Genomic DNA, 25,328 nt, shown 5'->3' with positions numbered 1-25,328 from the left:
ATTTTCAAATAATTGTCTTTTGGTTGTATTGTGTATTGGATATGCAATTTATCTAAAGAAAGAAAATAATTGAGTGATCGAAAATGCTTTTGTTATTTCTAATGTTTGTTTTCTTATGTTTTAGGCAAAGGGTTCAAATAGTTTACCTCTGCTGAGATCTCTCTTGGATAAATTAAGCGCTAATCAACAGAATATTCTGAAATTCATTGCTTGTAATGAAATATTCTTGATGCCTGCTACAGTTTTTATGCTTTTTAGGTAAGAATAAAAATATATTTATTTTAGGAGGCTGGTGTCTAAGTGAACATAATAAATGTATCAACTCAAATTTTATCTTGCTTACATCTATTGAAGTACATACTGAGATTCAGAGCTTAGATGGATCTTAGCAATCATCTTTTCACATGATAGTAGAGAACCTGAGAGTATAGTAAACTGAGTTTACTGTGATAAACCTAGGCATTTGTCTTCTTTATTATTCCTTGTGATTTATCATTTAACATTTTGAAAATTAATTTCAGAATAACTACTTTTGAAAGAATCTTAGGAAGGCTAGTTTAGTCCATTCTAACATTATTGAGATGATTTTTCCCATACTAGAGAAAAATCTGAAAAATTAAGGTCTGGTATTATTAGTTGCTTACTGCCACCTCCATATTTTGTTTGTATGTTAATTATAGAAGGAATGCATTAATAAAGAAAGCGTTCCTTTTAAAAATAGAACATTTAAAAATAAATAAATAAATAAATAAATAAATAAAATAAAAATAGAACATTAGGATAGTATTGACCTCTCTATCTGTATTCTTGCATTTAAGTTTTAAAACCACATTTCTGCCCAGATTATTGCTTTTTCAATTTTCAGTTTCTCAATTAATAGGACATTACAAATAAAAGCTAAAATACCATTTGACTGTGAATCTTAGTTGGATTCTGTCCTCTCCTTCCCAGAGCTAAGGAGTTTGATATGGGTACATGTATGTAGTTCTTTTAAAGTACTTACACAGATGGAGAGAAAATATATATTATTATTTTATGGGTGCGGGGTTTTGTTTAGTTTTTTGGGGTTTTTAAAATAAATTTATTTTATTTGTGGCTGCGTTGGGTCTTCATTGCTGCGTGTGGGCTTTCTCTAGTTGAGATGAGTGGGGGCTACTCTTTGTTGCGGTGTGCTGGCTTCTCATTGTGGTGGCTTCTTTTGTTGCGGAGCATGGGCTCTAGGTGTGCAGGCTTCAGTAGTTGCAGCACGTGGGCTCAGTAGTTGTGGCACAGAGGCTTCGTTGCTCCGTGGCATGTGGGATCTTCCCGGACCAGGGCTCATACCCATGTCCCCTGCATTGGCAGGTGGATTCTTAAGCACTGTGCCACCTGGGAAGTCCCTTTGTTTAGTTTTTATTTTACATCAAAGGCATCAATTGTCTGCATCTTGCTTTTTTCGTTCAGTATGTTTTCGTGACCTTTTTATATGACATTCATATTTCTGGTTTGTTTCATTTAATGGCTGTATAGTGTTCCATCATATTATTATGCTATATTTTATTACCCATTCCCCTGTTGATGGCCATTTGTTTCCAAATTTTTACTTTTCCAAATGTTGATGCAGTAAACATTTTTTTTTACCTGTCTGCTTATACTTTTGTGCGAGTCTGTACTTTTGCTGAGTCTAAGCTAGGTGCATTTTATATTTAATAGACCATACCAAATTGTCCTCTAATAGGTCTGTTTTACCTGTTTTCCATAATCTCATTAATTTGTAACAAACTTGTTTTTGTCTATGAAATATTTCATTTTAATGTTCATTGCCTTGGTTAACTAGTAAGGTTTTTATATACCTGACAGTTACTTCTTTCTTTAGCAGTCTTTCTTTAAGCTGGTAATAGAGTTTTCTAGATTTCCTCATAAATGCATCTGTACCATTCTTATAAATAATACCTTCCTCTGAAAACTCCAGGATCACCACATGTTGCTTAAGTTGTGGGGTTCCAAACTAGATAATATAATCTAAATAGGGTCCTGGAATGATACAATGGGAAGACTTCTTATTGGGTGTTTGGGAGCTGGATTCTGGTTAATTTGACCACTAACTTAGCCTCTGGGCCTTGATTTTCTACACTTAAAAAATTAGTAGTAGTTGAAATAAGTAATTGCCAAAACTCCTTCTAGTTGTAACATACCATGAATGTTGGGTATAGAATTTGATGCAACTGTATTTGTCGATTATTCCACTCTGAAATTTTCACCCTAGAAGTTAGTTCATCTCTTTTTTGTGATCCTGATCATACACTTAAACATTTTAATTGGTAAAAGGAACCTTTTGCCCTCTTACTTTCTTGCTCATTTTTCTGTTTCTTGGGTCATCTGGTCTTGAGTCACACGAGGTTCTGTGATTTCGTCATACACTTAAACTGATCATACACTTAGACATTTTAATTGGTAAAAGGAACCTTTTGCCCTCTTACTTTCATGCTCATTTTTCTGTTTCTTGGGTCATCTGGTCTTGAGTCACACGAGGTTCTGTGATTTCGTCATACACTTAAACTGATCATACACTTAAACATTTTAATTGGTAAAAGGAACCTTTTGCCCTCTTTCTTTCTCACTTTTCTGTTTCTTGGGTCATCAGGTCTTGAGTCACACGAGGTTCTGTGATTTGTTTCATGTACCTGGGTGAAAGTTAAAATGTAGCTACCAAAACTAACTCTTTATGTGGAGGTAATTGGTGACTATATCTGAAACCTCCAGATTCTGGTTAATAAACAAAATAATTTGTTCTCCTTTTAGGTAAGCTTAAGAGAATTATAATGAAATGCTGAGATGCCAGGCACACTTAAACAAAAACCTCATTTTTGGGACTTCCCTGGTGGCGCAGTGGTTAAGACTCTGCCTGCCAATGCAGGGGACATGGGTTCGATCCCTGGTGTGGGAAGATCCCACGTGCCGCGGAGCAACTAAGCCGGTGCGCCACAGCTACTGAGCCTGCACTCTAGAGCCCGTGAGCCACAACTTAAAAGCCCACGCACCACAGCAAAGAGTAGCCCTCGCTCACCGCAACTAGAGAAAGCCCGTGCGCAGCAGTGAAGACCCAACACAGCCCCCCCGCCCCCAAAAAAAGCCTCATTTTTGGAACTGTAGTGAATTTTTTGTTGGAGCACCAAGTTTTGACTATATTGGTATATTAAGTCAATTGTGCTACTTAATCTTTTATTTAAACACTTATTATGTACAAGTTGATTTTAATTTTTAAGATTGTAAAGGAAATGAGAATTTACCAGAAATATTTAAATAGGGGAATCACTTTGTTATTCTAAAAAATTAAAATTAAGTAATAAAGTTTTATTCAATCCCTAATAAGAAAAGCTCTTCATGTTTCAAGTGTGTCACTTGACCACAACACAAACTGTAAAATTAAAAACAATTTTAAGTCATTATTCCTTAAATGCTACGTTTCATGGTAGAAGCACAGTCTGATATTAGAAGGCTTTATTAAGTTAAACTTGTAGCAGTAATGCATAAAGCTCTGTATTTAAAAGTGAACATTCTAGGGGCTTCCCTGGTGGCGCAGTGGTTGCGCGTCCGCCTGCCGATGCAGGGGAACCGGGTTCGCGCCCCGGTCTGGGAGGATCCCACATGCCGCGGAGCGGCTGGGCCCGTGAGCCATGGCCACTGGGCCTGCGCGTCCGGAGCCTGTGCTCCGCAACGGGAGAGGCCGCAGCGGAGGGAGGCCCGCATACCACAAAAAAAAAAAAAAAAAAGTGAACATTCTATGAGTTTTCTTATACATGTAGTGTATGAGTTTATCTTACATATACACACACACGTGCAAAGACAAGTAAAAGGATGATCGTTGTAGTTTTATTCATTAGTAGAGAGCTTGTTACATAATAGTGCATGCATAAGATGGAATATTTGAAGCTGTGAAAAGAATGAGGTAATTTATGTGTTGTGATAGGGGATGATCTCCAAGATATAATAAGTTTAAAAGTGGTTGAGAACTGTGTAGGGTATTCCCCATTTATATTTTGGGGTGTGTGTGTTTAAAGACATGTGTATTTCTTTCTGCCTCAGTTTCTTCATCTTTAAAATCAGAATAATACCACTTTCCTCCTAGAGTTAAATGGATTCAGTGCATTACAAAATGAGCACTGTGTATTAGTCATTATATACACTTGTTTATGTAAATTTCTGGAAGGATGTATTAGAGACTGCTATGACTTTGAGGAAGGAACTAACTTGGCTGATGGAAAATTTGTTTTTCATTGAATATTCTTTTCTACTTAGGTTTTCTGTAATATGTGAATTTCTCAATTTAAAGAGTAAAAGTTTTATATGATTTATTGGGGAAGGTGGATATTACATTTAGTTATAAGTTTGTAATCGTGTAAATTTTTATTATGACAGTAATATCACACAGTTTAGGGGAAAAAAGGCCGAAAAAGGGAATTCCCTGGCGGTCCAGTGGTTGGGACTCCACGCTTCCACTGCAGGGGCCCGGGTTTGATCCCTGGTTGGGGAACTAAGATCCCACAAGCTGCGTGGTGCAGCCAAAAAAAAAAATGGGGGTGGGGGGTGAGGGGTGGGACTAAAAAAAGTTAACCTAAAAAACAAACCATATTTAGCATCTTAATGCATTTATTCCCCCCAAAAGTTTTAAAATATAGTTGTAGTAATATGTATAGCTTTATATTCTGCTTTCTTCAGAGTTACTGTGTAGTTTTCATAGTCAAGATTTTAAGTAGTTGCATACCAAGTCCGTCAAACGTATGATTTACTTAGCCCTGTTACCTAACTATCCATGTTAGTTTGTTGCTGCATTTTATCTGTAGTTATTTTAGTGAATATCTTAAGATAGTTTTTCCTAGGAAAGTATTCCAGACTTAGAATTTCGTAAACATATATATGACTCTTGAGGTATTGTCATTGTTTTATAAACCAAGAAAAATACATAGTGTAGGCTATGTAAATTTACTAGTGACCCTGTGTGGTTTTATTAGTTTTCTTATTTGCTTATATAAAATAAATTACTTTTCATTTTAAAACTTTATTATCAGTTATTAGTGGTAATTGTTGAAGCATTTATTTAATATTTGCTGGTTTATTTAAAAGCTTTTAAAAATTAAAAAAAAGTAATACCTACATGAATACATGAATAACTTGGACTTAGATATGATAGATATTACTGTGACCATTTGATGAATGAAGACACACACATTCTCCAATTAAATTGTCTTTAAATTTTGAGAGTATACATATGAATTGATGATGTGTATTTATTGCCCTTGTATTTGTTTATTTCAGTGGTCAAGGAAGTTTGCTCCAGCCTTTTATATACTATAGATTCCTTACTCTTCGATACTCCTCTCGAAGAAATCCATATTGTCGGTAAGCTGGTGATTAGTTTAAACCTGTTTTATTTATTAAGAGTATTGTAAAATACAGTATTTGTAACTTTTAAGAGTTGTTTAACTTTTATGTTAGAATTTAGAAGCAAGCAATGTTTTTGTGCATTTAAGTTCTAGGCCTTAGAACTACCTAGGATTGATGAGGTGGTTGTACTTCTTTTCAGACACTAAGACTAGACTTTTCTTGACCACTTCTAAAACAGTGCTAAAGCTTAAGGAGTTTTAAAATGTGTAGGACATAAGTCCCACTCTCAAGGCACTTTCCTAGTTGAAGAAACAAAAAACACATGTCAAATAATAAGAAAAGAAGCAGTAGTTTAGGATATGGTATTCACGTGTCAATCTATGATGAATTGTCATGTTTATTCTACTATATCAGTACTATAGTCCACAACAGGGGAGAGATCATTGAGCCAGAAGAGAGGAGAGTCCAGGAAAGTTTCACAAAATAGAGATTTTAATTTGTTCTAGAAGGATTAAAGCCTTTGAATAGACAGAATAAGGAAAAGCATTTTAGGTAGGAAAACAGAACAAGTTCAGAGGCAAGAAGATAAAAGCAGAGTTTAAGGGGCATTGAGTAGACCTATTTGACTCTAAGGGAAATTCTGAATGGTGAGTGGTTGGAGCAAAGATTTAAAAGGTATATTGGAGCCATATCATAAAACTTCTTGAGTTTCAGGGTAAGAAGTTTGGAACTTACTTTTTGGATGTATAGGAATGATGGTTTTGACATGATCATAATAGTTTTCTTTTTTTTTTTTTTTTTTTCGGTACGCGGGCCTCTCACTGCCATGGCCTCTCCCGTTGCGGAGCACAGGCTCCGGACGTGCAGGCTCAGCGGCCATGGCTCACGGGCCCAGCCGCTCTGCGGCATGTGGGATCTTCCCGGACCAGGGCACGAACCCGTGTCCCCTGCATCGGCAGGCGGACTCTCAACCACTGCGCCACCAGGGAAGCCCCATAATAGTTTTCTGATAGCCTCGTGCAGAATTGTTTGGAGTGGAAAAATGAAGCAGAGAAATATTTTAGTAAATTATCATAATATTGAGGAACGGAGGCTTAAATTAATGTATAATAAATTATGCCTTCTGATCTCAAAAGTTAGAAGAAAACAAAAATGAATAGCTGTTTTTTTTTCTTTTTTAAAAAAATATATTTATTTTGGCGGGCTTTTCATCGTGGTGGCTTTCTTGCGGAGCACGGGCTCTAGGCACGCGGGCTCAGTAGTTGTGGCTCACAGGCTCTAGAGCGCATGCTCAGTAGTTGTGGCACATGGGCTTAGTTGCTCTGCGGCATGTGGGATCTTCCCAGACCAGGGCTCAAATCCATGTCCCCTGCACTGGCAGGCGGATTCTTAACCACTGTGCCACCAGGGAAGCCCCTGAATAGATGTTTTTAATAGCTTCTTAAATATGTTACTCAGATACTAATGTTAACATAGTTTTTGTTTTCACGTTTAAAATAAATTCATCATATAGTAGAATTCAGCCAGAAATCCAGTGAGTGTGTTAGCATGATCTCTATTATATTTTCACAAGCAAAGTAAAAACTGAATTTGAATGCTGGTCTATCAATTGCCAGGTTTATGACTTCAGGCAAGTTACTTAAATTTTAATTTCTTCACTGACAGAGAGAAAAACCTCCTTCTGGAGGTGAAATGAAGTAGTGTTTTTAAAAGTGCTTAGATTCTGTTAGGTTCTTAATAAATAGTTTATTTTCCTTTTTTTATGCTTCTGATTCTCTTTTGAGGGGGTTTTTATGCTCTCACAGACAATGTCTTTTTCACAGTACTTCCTAAAATAGAGCTTATTTTCTTTAGACATAGGTTCTTAATGAGTTTCTAGTCAAAAATAAACCTTTAATTTTACTTGATTCCATGAGTTTTTCCCTTTTTCTTTCTGGTTCTTGTATTCATTTTAGACATTATATTCTGGTTCCCTACCCTGGCATCCAGTTTTCATCAGTAGATTTGTTTTTCTCTGCTTCTTTATATCCTCTTCTTCTCTACTCCTGTTTTCTCCACATATCCTTAAATCATATCATCACCTATAAAAATGTAGAAGTGTTCAGTGGAATAGAAAAGAAAGGATGGCAGTGCTATAAGATAACACAAATATGTGCTAATAAACATCTTGCATTAGTACACGTTTTAATCAAAACAGTGGAAAGGTAATGGAAACTATTTGGGCTTATAAATATTGATAAGCAGGCTATAAAACTACATTTTCTCCACTATACTTTTTTTTTTATTAAGGGTTATGAGACAGTCTATATAGCCAGTTTGTACCTTGTTCACTTATCACGATATTTATTCTCAAGTTAGTGGTATGAATCCTTTGTTCATGTTTAGTGTAGATTGTGCAGAGCTGTGCTAATAGAGCAGCCACTAGCCACATTTGACCATTTACATTTAAATTAATTAAAATTCATAAAATTTAAAACTCAGTTCCTGAGTCAACACTAACCATATTGTTAAGCGCTCAGAAGCCATGCGTGGCTGATGGCCGCTGCATTGGACAAACAGATAGACATTTTCATCACCACTAAAAGTGCTGTTGTTTATGCCGGGGATAGAACCATGAATACAAGAATGAGGCATGCCTCATCAGTAACCTGAAGGGGTTTAACTAGAGTGTTTTCAGGATGCCCTCTAACTTGATTCATTAGCCTCATTTATTCCGAAGACAGTGATTGTGTGTTGATGATAACAAGCTTAATGTGGGATTGAAATACCTGCTTTCTAGGGACTTAGAGCTGAGTGAATTAGATAGCTACATAAGTCAGTATGATGATGAAGGTGCTGTGAAGGCACACAGTGCAGAGGGAGACAGATGAGAATTCACAGAGGAGGTGGTGATAGAAGGCCAAGCCTTTTGAAGTCTGAGTTTTGGCATGTGGGTGCCTGAATGCGCTTGGCATGCCAGTAGTTGTCACTTGAGTTGAGGAAGTATATAGGGAAGTAGTGAAGATCTGTGCCCAGAAAGGGAGACAGAAACTAGATCATGTGGAAGGGTTTGGACTTTATTCTGAGGTAGGAAGAGCATTTGAAGTTTGTAATGTGGAGGGGTTGAGAACACGATAAGGTCTGATTTAGAAATACTATTCCAGAAGATGGATTTCAGGCTCACCAAAAGGACAAAAAGACCAGTTTGGAAACTGTTAGAGAAGTCCAGAGCCTGAACTAATTCAGTGGTAAAAAAGGGATAAATTTGAAAGCTGTTTAGGAGGGTTGGAACTTGGGGCTTAGGGAAGAAGGATAAGATAAAGAAGACCTCCAGGTTTCTGGCCTGGGAACCTTGGAGAGTCATGAGTAATGCGGCTGTCACAAAGATAGGAGATACAAGAGGAAGGTCAGGTTTTTAGATAAATGTGCATCTTTCCAAATTTCCTTCCTGTTTTTGTGTGAGAGTGTATTACATCCTTTTAAAAAACAGATTATTGCCTTCTCCTAACCATAAAAATAACACAGAGCATACAAAAAGGTAGAAGTCGTGTCTTTACGTAGGATGAGTCAGCACATAAAAATTATGAACAGCCAAAATTATCCTTGATGATTCTTTAAAGCACTTATATATTACAGTACAGTATACATGATTTTGTGTCTACTAACCTGTACAATATGTGTGATGTGTGTGATTACAGTATGTAATAAAGAGTACTTCGTAGGCGAGTGGCACAGTTAAGGCAAAGTCGTGATCCACAACCAGCCTGGGCTCAAAACAGGCAGCGTAACATGGGCATCATGGCAGAGAGTGGTAGGAGATGAAGCAGGAAATTCAACTGAGACAAGATTGCAGAAGGCATGGGATGTTGAGGAGGTGGGATTTAGTCTGAAGGCAAACAAGAGCTTATTTGATCAATGGAATGATCCAGTTGGGAGGTAACATTTATTGAGCATCTTCTGTGTTGTCTCATTTAAACTTCACTATGACTCCAATAAGTACATAGCCCCATTTTTCAGATGAGGAAAGCTCCAAGAGGCAGTATGTTCTTTTAAGGAAATAGTATGTGGGATTGCTCATATTATATAATTTTCACTTTCTTGGTCTCTTTTTTAGAACTAGTTGAATTTGCCTAAGTCAGATATGAAAATTATGTGACTCAACTGTAAAGAAGATACAGATCATCCCTAATCTCAGCCCTCAGAGAGAGCCATTTATTAAATGCTTTTGTTAAATGATTTTTTTCCCCAAAAAAGGAAACAGGTGTTGGTTTGGGGAATTTTATTTTGTATGTTCCCTACAGTGCATCATGGTTACTTCTTTTACTTCTTCAGATTCTTTAGTGGCTGTGGGAAAGTCCTTCATTAGTATTTGCTCTTGCATTACGTTGCTTTTTCATTGGGTTCCTGAAAGAAAACTATTTTATGTTGCAGGACCTTGTTTAATGAACTGAGGATTGTTGTTGAACATCTAATAATGAAACCTGCTTGCCCACTGTTTGTGAGAAGACTTTGTCTCCAGAGCATTGCCTTTATAAGCAGACTGGCACCAACAGTTGCATAGTTTAACATCCAGCTAAGTTATATATAATATAAATAAGCATTGTTAGCTGCTGGTACTTCTGCTATGGATGGTTAATTCCAGGTGTAAAACTGACCTCAATGCAATTTACATAATTTACATAAATGCATCTCGAAAGAAAAATGATCATTTTCCTGGCATGTTAAATCAAGCCGTTTAAACACTTTCTGAGAAACTTTATTGTAATGTATTGTTAATAGGGAAGTTTGAATTTTGTGATAAATGTATCAAAAATTCTTTAGATGCTGCTGTGCCTTTATCATGAAGTACATTTATTTCTCTGGTAAAAATAGCTCTAAGATTTGTTTTCATCTAATTGGTAACCTGAATTTATATCTGGCATGAGTTCATTATAGTAACATTAACATGTAAATTCAGTATATTTTGAGACAGTATTCTTTTGCCATTCAGTAATTTTGGTTGATGATTTTAACAAAAACACTTCCCACTGTATTTAATTTCAGATTGCTTTTAAATTGATTTTGTGCTGCTTTGTTAGGATAGATTTATTTTGGATGTACCATTATAATAGGAATTCTATATGTATCTTATACTATGACCTTCCAAAATTTTATTTTCATAATTACTTCTGTGGCTTTGAATATTTTTTTTAAAAAGGCCCAACTGAAAGCTTGTTAACCAATTGGGTAAATATTTGTGGTCACCTAAGCATTTTACATCAGAGAGCAATACAGTAGTCGGACAGTTTTCCTTTCACAGACCCATGGAGTAACATTTCTCAAATAGGTAATTCTTCTTTTAGAAATGTGGACACATAGGTTTTAGTATTACTGTAGTTTATACGGTTACTTTGATCAGATTCTTGACTGCCAGTTTTCTTGGTTTCTTAGGCTTGATTTTCATAGACAGTTGCAGCAATTCAGATGCCTTTGAAAGGAATGTAACTGAAGATTGAGCGCATGACTAACCTTTGTATCTGTTCTGAAATAATAACGAAGATTATACATACTTACCCATCAAATCTGACTTAAAAGGTTAAATAGAAAGGTTTATAGGAAAGGTTATTGCCTGGGAATGGAGCCAGGGGAGGAGTTGTGGGGGAAATAGTGCGCATTTCGGTGGTGTGACGCACAGCTGCATTTGGGGGGATTGGATGTATTATGCAACTGTGATTTGAGTTGTATAATATGTTAAATGTGTTCATTGAGCTTCCATTAACTCCTTTTTAAAATTCATTCTGATCTTTATTGTTGCATGATTGGAAATGTTTAAAACCTTGCAAAATGTAAATACAGAGTAATGTAATGGTTTTTTGTGACCAGTTTTCTTCTATGTGCATGTAACTTGGATTTCTCCAGTATACTCAGTGACTTATCAGTAACATCAGTTTTCTTTTTATTCAACTTTTTGATCTATAGAAATGTGATACCTACTTGATAGCTCAACTGTCACCAGCTATTTTTGTAATTTTGTAATATTTATCTACTAAGTTAGAGAAGCCTCGTAATATACAGTTGATTGTAGGGGTGGGGCAGTCTCACTATCACTATGTATCACTATCTGATGGTTTTAAAAACTAAATGTTCTAGAGCAATAAAGTAATTATAAGGTTAAGTAAACAATATATTATTGGGCTTCCCTGGTGGCGCAGTGGTTGAGAGTCCGCCTGCCAATGCAGGGGACACGGGTTCGTGCCCCGGTCTGGGAAGATCCCACATGCCGCAGAGCGGCTAGGCCCGTGAGCCATGGCCGCTGAGCCTGGGCGTGCGGAGCCTGTGCTCCGCAACGGGAGAAGCCACAGCAGTGAGAGGCCCGCGTACCGCAAAAAAACCCAAAAAACAAAATATTATTGATTTCTAATGACGTTTTTAAAATTTTGAATTGTATCAAGAAATTTTGGCAGCTGAAGGCATACTTTTAAGTTACTAGGTGTTTTTGTTTGCTTTTACAATTTTTTTAAATCTTGAGATAATTTTAGATTTGTAGAAGTGTTGTAAAAAATAGTAAAGAGAGTTCCTATATACCCTTTACTCAGCTTCTCCTTGTGTTAACAGCTTCCATAACTATACAACATTTATCAAAACTAAGAAATTAACCCTGGAGCAATGCTATTAACTATTAAGGTACAGAACTTATTCACATTTCACCAGTTTTTCCTTTTATTAATTTTCTTTTTGTGTGCTCTGTTTCTACCATGATATTTCTTTGAATGATCTATAAGTATGCCTCTGTTTTTAGTTTTTCCTCTTTATGTTGAAAATTACTATTGGTCAAAAGGATTTTCCTAAAGGAAATAGTTCATGTTTAACAAAAAGAATTTAACATTAATACTATTACAATTTAAAACCCTCTGTGCTTCAAAAGTCAGTGGTTTTATCACGTAATGGAGTTATATTTCTGATATGCTCGTGTTCTTTAAAGGAAGGCTTGATTTATAAACAAAATACTCCTAAACTCATGAAAAAATAAATCTTACAATTTGAGCATTACTAGATGTTTAGTTAGCATGAACATGTAGTTAGGAATTTTGCAGTATAAATACATAGAACTAGCTAATTTGACATCTGAAATTATAGGATAACTTGCATATCTATCAAATTAAAAATTAAGGAAATAGAGTATATAGAATGAATGTACTAGGAGAAGTTATAGCTGCATAGCTGAATTTATTTTTACTTACAGTTTTTAAAAAAAGTTGATTTCACATCCAGAATATCTAATTCTTTAGGAAGTGGTATAGTGCTGCTGTTCTTCTAGTACTTTTAGATATTAAAACCTTCTTGGACAGGTGGAACAAAATTTACTTTATTTCTAACAAAAATTCTATATTCCATTTGTATACTTGATTCCTCATGAATTTTAACTATTTAACATCAGTCTAAAGAGAAATTTCATAAATAACAATTTGTATTTAAATTTTCTTGGGGTAAAATTCACGAAGGTAGATGCTCCTAGAAGAAGTAAGCAAGAAAGAAAGCTAACCTTTTTTTAAAAAAAAATTGAATCTAGTTATTTAGGAACCTCCCTTATGGGGAAAATCAAGGCATGCTTAACATTAAACCAGAAGTTGTGAAGGATTTATGGTCTGTTGTATAACTAAGAATTGTAAAGCTATCAGAATACTTCTTTTCCTCCTAAAAATCAGGATCAAAAATCAGTTTAGGTTTGTGAGTTTAGGACATGAATATTATTCATCCGAAAAAGGAAAATAAGTGTGTATATAATGCTACGAGCAGAACTGAGAGTTTTTGTTTTTTTTAATTTTGAGATAAGAATGAAATTAATTTTGAGGGATTGTGGTAAAGATCCTTATCTCATGCTAAGGAATCTGTTTTAATTAATACAGTTCTGAAGCTCCCATCCACCCATCTACCCAAATCCCCTTTTGATCTGCTAGCCTCAATGCTGTCACCCAAATTGAGACTGATTTTTATTGTGTAATGAAAACCTCAAGGGAGAAAGTAACCACAGTTATGTTTATGAGCAGTAGGTGGCACTCTTTCCTCAAGAAGTCCTCAGCTGTTTTACATGGCGTGTTGGAAGGTTAAATGCCACTAAATCCTGAGTCAGCATAAAACTAAGGACCTGAATTCCATGACTCTTTAATACGTAATTATTCAATATTCAGTAAATATTTAGTAAGCGTTTACTATGAGTACATTTTTAAAATATTGAAATGTTCGAAAGCTGGAAGAAGTACCCTGTTAATATCTGCTTTCTAGGTAAATAGTAGAATAGGCCACAGTTATTGGTGTTATTCAGATCATGGTCTCTCTGCGTTTTTGTTTTTGTTTTCATAAGTGCCTAAATTACCTAAACACATCAATTATAAAATTGCTCTTTCTCCTTCATTTCAGGTATGTAGAAAAATGGTACTTAAAATTTGTTCATGGTCATTTTTTAGGTGTACAAGGTGTAACTAGTTCCATCTCTTAAAATTTAGACTTTTCACAATAATACAAAAGCATATTGAAATTTTTGGATATTAAGAAAGGTACCTAGATTTGTAAATTCAGTTTGAGTTGCAGAGACAACTATTGATAGTTTCACTTATCATCTCGTTGGAATTTCTCTAGAGTTAAGAGAATTCTACAGAGGATATATGATAGTGTAGCTCAACAGATAATATACCAAAGGCATATATGTTTTATAAATCCAGGAGTTATTTCCAGAGATTGTTGTAATGAGCAGGCCTGTTATAATATTCTGGGTGGAAAGTTGTGACTGGATCTGATACTAAGGATAAGAAAGGAGCTGCTAAAAGTTTGGGAGGTCTCCTGGTAGTAATTATTCTATGACATGTTCATCTTCAGAGGTGGTATTTGGGAACACATCCCAAAGGAACACATCCCTGTGTGAGGGATTAACTGTAGAGTAGTCTCTCTCCTGTTGTGCAGCGCAAATAGGAAAACTGACCTGCACTGAATTTGAGTTGATGTGACAAGAGATAAAGTACAGTATTTTTTTAGTCTAAAGCAGCTTCTTTTTCTTAGAAAATGATAGAGAAAAATTATTATTGGGTATCTTTGCTGGAATCTAAAAATTAGCTCACATTCCAGAAGAAGGAAAGGCCCAAGAATCATTTCACTTTTTCCATCATAGTTTTCCAGACCTACTTTTTTGATATGCTCAGTACTTTTAAACTAACCATTTTTTTTCTTGGTTCATGACAGTTTAGTTCCAACCTAGACTATTTTCTTTTGTAACTTTAAAATAAGACAAATGCTTTTGATATGAATTTTTGCCTGCGTATGTATCTGTAAGTTGAGACCAAATGGGCAAAGTCTTGGGCAGATAACATTTGTGATGTGTATATATTGGAACAAATGTAAAAGGGTCACAAGGATTAGAAAGAGAGTCATAAAAAACTGCTTGATATATAAATGCATTACTTCTGGTGCTCTATATAATGGGATATATTGAACTAAAAAATTTGTATACACAGTATGTCAGCATTTCTTAGTAACTTCTTTTGAATCCATTTTTAATATCTAATAATATAAAGGTTGGGGAGTTACATACTCTTCAGGCCAATGCTATCCAGACTGTATAAATTTATAAAATAAATTGAAAAATTCATCATTCCCCTGTATTCAAGATCAAAGCACATAAATGCTAATGTAGGGCTCAGAGGGGACATAATATTGCTCCTGAATATTTGAGAAAATGTGAACTCCTTTCAAGAAAATCTAATAAACATAATAATCCTAGCCTGCTGACACTAAGGAAAAAGGACCTCATTCACTCTTTCTTTTATGCAGTGATTTACTGGTCCCTACTGATTCTCAAATTGAATCACTGTACTAAATTATCTGTGCTGGTACCTGTGAAAGTAAGCCCTGGGATCCATATTTGTTTTGTGTTCTGCTTAAATCAGCAAGAATGATAAATTTGATGGTGTGAAATTGGAAGTGTCAAGGGCTTTCTTTGGTGATTGAGCAAAATAATGTCTCCACTTGTAATTTATTGTGACCCTTTTTCACTGTATGTGCTTTGTATATCTAATATTTATTTCAATACAAATTAAATTGTTGTTCCCTCATCTGTATTGTTATAGCTAAGATTTTATTGATGTAAAAATCAAATTGCATAATAAAAAAAATTTTCTCTGGATTTAAGCTGATTTGAAAATGTTATGTTGCAAAAAAAATTTACAATTAGAATTTAGCTTTCCATCACTCTTCCTTGCCTTATTGTTAGAATAAGGTGAATTTGAACTTCTTTTTTTTGTCTTCAGCTCATCACAAACAATAGAACTGGTGTAATTTTGTGATCTAGTATGAAACTGGAAAAAAAAATGTGGTCTAAGGTGAAACTGGAAAGAAAAGAAAAATTATAGTGCATCTCTCAGCTGTTCGCTTGCTTGCTCTCCTGTACTTCTTTGTCTAGTGAAATTTACAGCCTAGTGGATGAGTTATTTGTAAGCCTAAAATGATTCACAATATACAGTGTATTCAGAGTCATAAATCAACACAGGATAACATAGAGGAATATATTTCCCTTCCAGATGTTTAGAGTTAGCAGATATTTTGTGTGGCAATTTTAATAACTGGTACTAAGCAAAACACTGAACAAGCAAGTTAAATCCTTGTCCACTTAGAGATTGTAGTCTAAGAGGCATTATGGAAATCAGTTGTATAAAGGCAATTTTGAGAGGTGAATAAATATTGAATTCGTAAATGCGTTGTCCGTGTAAGGGGAAAAGTGTTTGATAGCTCAATAAATTGAGTGTTAGGAGAACACTCAATTTCCTAAAGATTCAGTGGTATAGGCTCTTAGGAACATATACATTGTTAATTCATAATGCTCTTTCCCTGAGCATATGGGAATATTTGAAGCTGTTTAGGAAATAATTCTGAGCTTTGGGGAGGGAAAGGTCATCTCATTCCCCAAGCCTGGTTGAATGGAGTGACTCCTCAAAGAAGTGGTCAGCCATTGCTTATTGGGGAAGGAGAGGGAAAGCAGAAACAAAGGAGGAGCAGTCAAGAAACAATGGTGCAGCTGTGGGGCAGGGTCCTGGTTCCTCCTTAAGAAATATAACAATATCTTTGAGTTCTGTAGGAACTATGGCCCCCACTTGGGTGGAGAATGGTAACTTAAGGCTGAGCACAAGATTCCCTGAGCACGGCTCTGTTACCTCACCATCGACCAATCAGAAGAAAGTGCACACAGGAAGTCAGATCCCTCTTCCGCAAATGATTATCCCTTTGAAAACTTTCGTAGTCGGGCTTCCCTGGTGGTGCAGTGGTTGGGAGTCCGCCTGCCGATGTAGAGGACACGGGTTCGTGCCCCGGTCCGGGAAGATCCCACATGCCGCGGAGCGGCTGGGCCCGTGAGCCATGGCCGCTGAGCCTGCGCATCCGGAGCCTGTGCTCCACAACGGGAGAGGCCACAACAGTGAGAGGCCTGCGTAACGCAAAACAAACAAACAAAAAAAAAAAACACAAAACTTTCATAGTCAAGCAGAATCTTCAAAGTTGATTTTTGGACACCAGTCCGTCTTCTCCTCAGATTGCTTCCTGAATAAAGCAACTTTTCCTTTCCAACCAACACTCTCATCTCTTGAGTATTGGCATTCCAGCGGCGAGCCGCAGAACCTGAGTTCGCTAACAACACCATCTTCCTCCTGGGAGAAGAAGCTGGAGATTGAGTTCATAATTGATCATGCCTATATAATGATGCCTCCATGAAAATGCCTGAACTGTGGGCTTTGGAGAGCTGCCAGATTGGTGAACAGACTCATGTGCTGGGAGGGTGGTGCAACCCAAATCCATGGGGACAGAACCTCCTACACTTGGAACCCTTCTGGACTTGCATGATGTCTCTTCATCTAGCTGTTCATTCATATCCTTTATTATATGATAAACCAGTAAACACATTTCCCTGAGTTCTGTGAGCTGTTCTAGCAAAGTATCAAACCTGAGGTGGTGATTATAGGAATGCTGATTTATAGCCAGCCAGTCAGAAGAGTAGGTAGGTGACAACCTGGGACTTGCAATTGGCGTCTGAAGTGGGGGCAGCACCATGAGCCTGAGCCCGTAACTTGTGGGATCAGATGGATAGTGTCAGACTGAACTGAACTGTAGGACACCCAGTTGGTGTCTGCAGAATATCGCAGCATTGCTTGGTGTAGGGAAACCCACACATCTGGCATCTTAAGTATTATGGGTGTGAGTAAAGGAAGAAATAGTGTTTGTTTTCCTTTCAGTGGACATGGTTAAGTAGTGGCATAGGTAAATAACATATCCAGAGTAGAATACGAAAGAATGAGGAGGTGCTGTGATGTACTGATGTGGAAAAATCTTTAAGATATAAGATTAAGAGAGAAGCAGATGTGTAGTTGCATGTCTGTGTATAGATTTGTTGGCTACCCTGGGGACTAAGGTGAGGGTAATTTCATTATGTTCCATTTTATAAATCATGAATTTTCCATCATGCATTATACTACTGATGTATACATTATAGGCAAATAAAATTTAATAAAAATAATATAAACATTAAAAAGGAAAAAAAGTTGTCAGCCAAGATCCCCGAGAGTTATCAGTCGAAACAGGCAATTTGTCAACAAAGGTTTGGTTTTTTTTAAACTTCTTATGGTGAGTTCTGAACGTACATAAAAATAGAATAGTATGATGAGCCTCCATATTATTATCACCCAGCCCTCATTAAATCCTCCACCATGGCTACCCCAGTCTACTTTCACCTCTGTTTACTTTTCCTTCTAGTTTAAATAATTCACATTATTCTATACCACTAAGTAAAAATTACATTGTGTTTCTGATAGATAAGGATCCTTTTTAAAATCAGTATTAAAAAATTAACAGTAATTAACATAGGTCTTTTAGACTGGGTGTCTAGAAGTGATTGACTAACAGTAACTCTCTGACATGAAAAAGGCTTAACACAATTTTTTTTTTTTTTTTTTCCTGTATGCTGGCCTCTCACTGTTGTGGCCTCTCCCGTTGAGGACGCGCAGGCTCAGCGGCCATGGCTCACGGGCCCAGCCGCTCCGCAGCATGTGGGATCTTCCCGGACCGGGGCACGAACCCGCGTCCGCTGCATCGGCAGGCGGACTCTCAACCACTGCACCACCAGGGAAGCCCCTTAACACAATTTTATAACAATAAGCATAACATGAGGGAAAGGGAAAATTCTAGTGTTTTTCAGTAAAAGGAAGACTTTTTCCCCTGTTGCTGCCCTCAGAGAAAGACACAGAAACCACCACCCTTTAGGGAAAGGTAGGGAAAATTTTGCCTTCCCACTTCACTTTCTCCCTCCTAAAGGAGATAGTGTATCCAAGGATTTTTTCCTTGAAAACATGGAGAGTGTGGGACTTTGGCAGTCTTACTGGAAACAGAGAGGGGTTAGGTCAGTCAGTGCTTTAAAGGAAGGGAGTGCTGTTAACCAAAGATGGAGATAAATAACATTAGAACCATTGTTCTTATTAAATTGCGTTTAAAACTATAGATATTTCCAAATAATTAAATAGTGGAATTCAGGTCAGTTTATTCCCAATTTTTAAAAAATGATAGCCTTTAAAAAGAAAACAGTTTATAGTATTTTTTTCATTTAAATTATTTAAATTTGGAGCTCTACAATTATTTATTCCTAGACTTCCAAGAGTAATAGGCCATTTCATTTAAGTAACAAACTACAAACCCTCAAGACAAAGAAATGAAACTTGCAGTGATCCAGAATAAAATGGGTATCTTTTTTTGTCATTAACTCATAAAAAATACAGTTGTATATGCAGGTTTCTCTGATCTGAAATAATGGTCCTTGATACTGTGAATTATCAGGTTCATGTTTTACAGTTCCATTTAGTAATATACAAAGTATATAGTTCATCTTTTGAGGTATTTACAAATTACCTTTTACCTTTTTGTCTGAAAGGCTAAACTTCCCTTTAGGGCTTACTGTATTATTAGACTTATTTTGAACTGAAGTTTTTAATATGAACTTTATATTTTCCTTTCCTGAGGATGATCCTCAATTTCAAAATAAAAGCAGAACATTTCTTACAAAAATATTGGAACAGTTTTTAGAAAAATATTTTAATTTGGGCTCTGATATTTTTAGTTATATGGATATATTGCTGGGAATAAAATATTCTTTCAAAGTGAGTAATTAAACATTTACCCTTATAATTAGAACCTACCAGAGGACATTTTTTCTTTCTTTTTTTTTCTTAACAGAAAGAATATTAACTTACTGTGGTAAAAATCAAAGAATCTAAGGTTTATTACAACTCCATTTGAGCTTTTATGTTCATTATACTTGCTCTAAAGTGGTTTTGTGCAGCTATAATTAACTATACATATTTATATAGGACTGATATGCTTTTTAAAATATTTATTTGTTTATTTATTTATTTGGCTGCGCTGGGTCTTAGTTGCAGCATGCGAGATCTTTGTTGTGGCATGCAAGATCTTCACTGCCGCATACAGGCTGTTAGCTGCAGTGTGCGGGATCTAGTTCCCTGACCAGGGATCGAACCCTGGCCCCCTGCGTTGGGAGCACGGAAGCTTAACCACTGGACTACCAGGGAAGTCCCTGAAATGCTTTTGGTAACATCCATATCTTTTAACCTTTCTATAATAAAATGCACAAGCAACTTTGAAGTTAGTTTATAAAATCATTCCTACTCTATTTTCTATATACTGGTAGTTATCAGATTCTCAAATTTTAAAACATTAGAATCTTATTTCAATTACAGTACAAGCAAAGTACCCCTTGGTGGCAAGTTTTTGGAAAAAATAATTCTGTTGGCTCTCATTTTGCCTATAATAAAAAGCCATGGGCAAGGGGTGGAGGGAGAGAAACATTGCTTGACTCTTGATTTTATTTCCAGTGGTTTTTACATTAAACACCCAATCAAGGATATAAAGGCCTTCTTACTAATGATTTCTACCTTTTAATGTTAAAAAAAGTTTGTAGACCATTTTCATTAATTAATAATCACTATTAGTTTCCAAGGTGCCTAAGTGAGCTAATGAATTTTTCCATTATATTTATGAAACAAGTAGACTTTTTATCTCTGTTTTATGACTGAGAAACCGAATTTCCACAGACAGGTCAGCGGGAATTCCTGACTGATAATTTGTGAAGGAAATCATTAGAGCCCTCATTCAGCCCACGTTCACTGAGTGCGCATTTTTATAGTCTAAGTAACAATCTTATGACAGCTTATGGATGTTCTTTGGGATACCATCATAATTTGGTATCATAAGATTAGTTCTTTCTTTTTTAAAATTTTGTAGAATAGGGACTTCCCTGGTGGTCCATTGGGTAAGATTCTGCGCTCCCAATGCGAGGGGCCCAGGTTCGATCCCTGGTCAGGGAACTAGATCCCGCATGCATGCTGCAACTAAAAAGAGTCCACATGCCACAATTAAGAAGTCAGCATGCTGCAACTAAAGATCCTGCATGCTCCAACGAAACCCAGTGCAGCCAAAGTAAATAAGTATATTTTTTTAAATAAAACAAAAATTTATAGAATAAATGATTTGATACTTAGAAGATGCCTGCATACATGGGCTGTTTGTCCAACCTTAAGGAGGTCATCTTGGACACTCTTACATGTCTTCAAAGTTTTGAGCAAGGATAAGAGGAGGTAGATGCTCTTCTTCTATAAGTGAACTGTTTTTGGTTGTCATAGGATTCTCTTATAAATGGATCGCCTAACTACCATGCCAAGAAAAAAGTATTGCATGTTAATTACACCAAATACCCATTTTTTTTAAACCTTGAAATAATACATTATCACTCAGACATCAGTAGGACTTAACACTGGTTAGTTATTTTAGTGTCATTTCCGTATAATCTTTTAGTTAAGACTGTGTAGCCCATCTCCTATATATTCACTGTTTATTCTTACCATTAAACGGAATATAAAAAAGCCCTTTGAAAAATGCAAAATTAATTTGGGTTGTAATTAACCACTTAGTAAATCTGGTTGTAAATCACAGTGCAAAGTCACATAGAATCTTTTGAGGATTTTTTGTTTGGTTTTGGTTTTTATTGTTGCTATTGATGTTGATCAAGGCTCTTAAAAAGAAACAGATGGCCAGGATCCCAGGTTTTCAACTCAGTATTTACTCTTACCCAAGGAAAATAAACTGAAGGGATAATGCCACAAACACCAATGTATTTAGGTTTCCTAACAAGAATAGGTGAATTGGCCAGTGACAGGGCTGTCAGGAGCAGTGGGAAGACTGAACTGAGACAGAAAGTACCCCTAAAGACATTCAAATTCAAGTTAAGAAAATGTTCTAGGGCTTCCCTGGTGGTGCAGTGGTTGGGAGTCTGCCTGCCGATGCAGGGGACACGGGTTCGTGCCCCGGTCCGGGAAGATCCCACATGCCGCGGAGCGGATGGGCCCGTGAGCCGTGGCCGCTGAGCCTGCGCGTCCAGAACCTGTGCTCCGCAACGGGAGAGGCCACAGCAGAGAGAGGCCCGCGTACCCAAAAAAAAAAAAAAGAAAAAAAAAGAAAAAAAAATGTTCTAAATACTGCCAGTCTCACACTGTGGACCCAATTTAGCTATGGGCCACCAGCTTGTGGTTTCTTCCTGGGCCAGTTCACACTGTTAATAGTAATGGGTTCTGTACTAGACCCTTTTGACTTCCGGTCCTGGTGAGTTGGGCTGGGTTACGTTAACCCCGAGAACTCATTCCTTTTGCTGATGAAAACAGGCTTAAAGATCTTCTCTATCTCTTTCCTTTGTGCTCCATCCTTGTCACAGGCCTTGTCCCGATGCAGATGCCTTTTGTGAGAGAAAATACCTAGGTTTGAACCCTATAACGCTTCAATCTTCTTCATACTCTCTTGCCAATAATTCTCAATTTTGACCAGAGAGAGGAGGGGAAGGGAAAGGAGAGTAGGCACCTCTTAAGTAAGGAGAGATCCTCAGGCCCCTGTGGCCTAAGGCTTAGTTGAGTGACTCCATGACACCTTTCCCCTCTATACTCTGAGGTACAGAAAGACAAATCCAGGAGAAAGAACTTCTCTCTAAGCCTAGAGCTCAGCTTAGGTGAAAAGCCCACCAGCACACTTGGAAGGCCAATGGGTGAAACATCATTCCACAGGCAGTCCTACTTTTTCCCTCTTCCTCACCTTATCCTTGTCTTTATTTCCTTTTTCTCCAAGCACCTTGACATCATTTGAACCTTTCTTTTGGCAGTGTCCTCAACACTTGCCCCATGGTCCTGCTGTATCCACCTGGCAAAACCTCAACCTCTAATCTGAAATAATACCTAATACCTCCCCAGCTTCTCTTTCACACCACACTATTTTTCCTTTACACTTTTTATTAGTGTTGTTCAATCTCGTATATTCTTTCTTCTTTCTCATCTGCTTTTACTATTATTCAGAAAGGTATGTCAGAGTCTCTCACTATGATAACAGATTTGTCAATTTCTCCTGGTAATCCTCTCAATTTTTGCCATATGTATTTTAAGGCTATTTATTAGGTGTAGGCAACTTTAGAATTTTATCTTCCAGTTGAACATTTTATATCATGGCCCTCTAACTCTAGGAAACAACTTTTGCTTTAAAATCTGTTTTGTTTGATTTTAATCAAGTACACCAGGTTTCTTTTGCTTAGTTTTTGCCTGATGTGTCTTTTCCCACTCCTGTTCTTTATGCTTTAGATGTGTCTCTTATAAACAGTTATTCTGGATTGTTCTATTGTCAGCTCAATCAAGCTGGGAACTACATTTTCCCAGAATTTCCTTTTCTGGGTTAGACTTGGCTCCCAAAAGGAATTTGTGTGAGAATTGACAAGTAGATGTGAAGGAGTGGCCTTTACTTTGAAGGTTTGTAGACAGGGTGATGAGTAACTGCAACAGATGCCCAAAAGGGTCCAGCGTGTTTTTCTCTTTGTGCTTCTTACAGCTGTTCCTCCTGGAGGCTGCTCCAGGTCGGCCTCCACTGCTTGGCTGCGGACCCAGAGATGGTAGACTCACAGGGGCAATAACTTCCCCTAGAACTCTCCACAAATTCCTATTCCATATCCACTTCGCGATAGATGGGATATGCTTTGTTTCTTATTTTTTCCTTATAGTCGTCAACACTCACGGCAGTGCTTAGACTAGTCAGTATCTTTGATTATCTATCTCCCCTTTCTGGATATTGAGGTCTCCACCTCCTCCCACAATTGTATAAAATCTACTTTCAATATAAATTCCTTGTCTCATAATACAAAGTTCTGCTTTCCTGACTGAAAATTGACTAGCAATAATATACAGATAAACTTTTTTTTTTTTTTTTTTTTTTTGCGGTATGTGGGCCTCTCACTGTTGTGGCCTCTCCCTTTGCGGAGCGCAGGCTCAGCGGCCATGGCTCACGGGCCCAGCCGCTCCACGGCATGTGGGATCTTCCCGGACCGGGGCACGAACCCATGTCCCCTGCATCGGCAGGCGGACTCTCAACCACTGCACCACCAGGGAAGCCCATAGCTAAACTTTTAAAAATGGTTTGATAACTTTGTTTTTTAACTGAATAGTTTAGTCCACTTATAATTACTGTTATTACTGATATATGTGGGTTTATTTCTAGAGTCTTATTTTGTGCTATTTGTTCTGCCTTTTCTGTTTCTTTTTTCTTCCTTTTTTTTTTTAAATTTTATTTATTTATTTATTTATTTATTGGGTGTGTTGGGTCTTTGTTTCCGTGTGAGGGCTTTCTCTAGTTGCGGCGAGCGGGGGCCACTCTTCATCGCGGTGCGCGGGCCTCTCACTGTTGTGGCCTCTCTTGTTGCGGAGCACAGGCTCCAGACGCGCAGGCTCAGTAGTTGTGGCTCACGGGCCTAGTTGCTCCGCGGCATGTGGGATCTTCCCAGACCAGGGCTCGAACCCGTGTCCCCTGCATTGGCAGGCAGATTCTCAACCGCTGCACCACCAGGGAAGCCCTTTTCCTCCTTTCTTGCTTGTGTCTTTTGTTGTTGTTATTGTGTGGTTTTTTTCTCTTAGATTTTTTTTTTCAACCCATTTTTCCCACTCTACCATTTTGGAATTTATACACACTTGCTGCCTTTTTTTTTTTTTTCCCCATTAAACTTTAGAAATTCGAGCATGCAACAGAGTTTTGGGTTAAAAGGATTTAAATTTGCTTCTGCCAGGTGCCTTGGGGCATTACACACTGGGAGCACTTTAAACTCATTTCTTAGCTCTTAGCTCTTTTTTTTCCCCACACAGGAAGTGTAAATTTAGGGCACAAATGTTATGAATACTGGCTTGTGGTTATGAATTCTTAGGGAAGATTTTTCTTCCCTCCACCAGGCACCAAAGTAGAAAAAGGCAATTTTCCTAGCTGTCTCTAGACTTCAAATGCAGTTGTTTGTTATGCAAACTTCTCTTAGATTCCCCTCCTTGGGTGGGGCCTCTTCTTTACCTCCTGCCTTCAGTGTCCTGTTCTGGCTCCTACCCTTTACCCTAAGTTTACCAAGAGCTGGAATAGATTACCTGTGTGTATTCACTCATTCTGAAAATTCTTTAGAATTTTGCCATTTTGGGGTTTTTGCCATTTTGGGGTTGCTTTTAAGGTGTGTGTGAGGGGGGGAATTTTTTTTCCTGTTTAACATGATTTTTTTTAGGTTCATTTGAGAACTAGTCAGCATTAACAAGAGAAAAATGAAAAAAAGGTTCCTTTGGTGGTGTTTCATTCTGAAAAATCTGAAGGACCCAAAGCGTCCTTCCCAGATAGATGGAAACTAAAGGCTCCTTTATTGCCAGTCCAAGATAATGGGAGGCAGCAGATAGCAAAAGCTTTGGGAGAAGGGATGAATAGAGAGGGAAAGTGATGGTGGAGCGGTAGAATCTGTGCTATGATAGGATAAAAGACTCCATGGGAAAAGTAAATAAAGGCTTTGCCACATACTCTGGGCTCTTTTTTTATTCAGGATGTCTCTGGTTTTCTTTTTGGTGATGGATTCAGGTGACATACTA

The 25,328-nt window shown here is 37.2% G+C and overlaps 1 protein-coding gene across 3 annotated transcripts in view; it reads left to right on the top strand.

Annotated features, from left to right (window-relative positions):
* TMEM33 (transmembrane protein 33) overlaps positions 1 to 25,328 on the top strand; it is a 38,656-nt gene that overhangs the window by 8,501 nt on the left and 4,827 nt on the right. For 2 of the 3 annotated variants that reach the window (XM_007125175.4, XM_007125174.4), the window contains 3 exons: positions 125 to 258; positions 5,296 to 5,379; positions 9,775 to 11,497. In XM_007125175.4, the coding sequence (XP_007125237.1) occupies positions 125 to 258; positions 5,296 to 5,379; positions 9,775 to 9,904 (348 nt within the window). In that variant the 3' untranslated portion in view covers positions 9,905 to 11,497. Of the gene's footprint in view, positions 1 to 124; positions 259 to 5,295; positions 5,380 to 9,774; positions 11,498 to 25,328 lie in introns of those variants that run through there. The other variant, XM_028492009.2, reaches the window with a different exon arrangement.

The sequence above is a fragment of the Physeter macrocephalus genome, chromosome 7, assembly GCF_002837175.3.
Source record: "Physeter macrocephalus isolate SW-GA chromosome 7, ASM283717v5, whole genome shotgun sequence".
Classification (NCBI taxonomy): Eukaryota; Metazoa; Chordata; class Mammalia; order Artiodactyla; family Physeteridae; genus Physeter; species Physeter macrocephalus.
The sequence above is the reverse complement of the archived record's forward strand: the minus strand, read 5'-3'. Positions and strand labels throughout refer to the sequence as shown.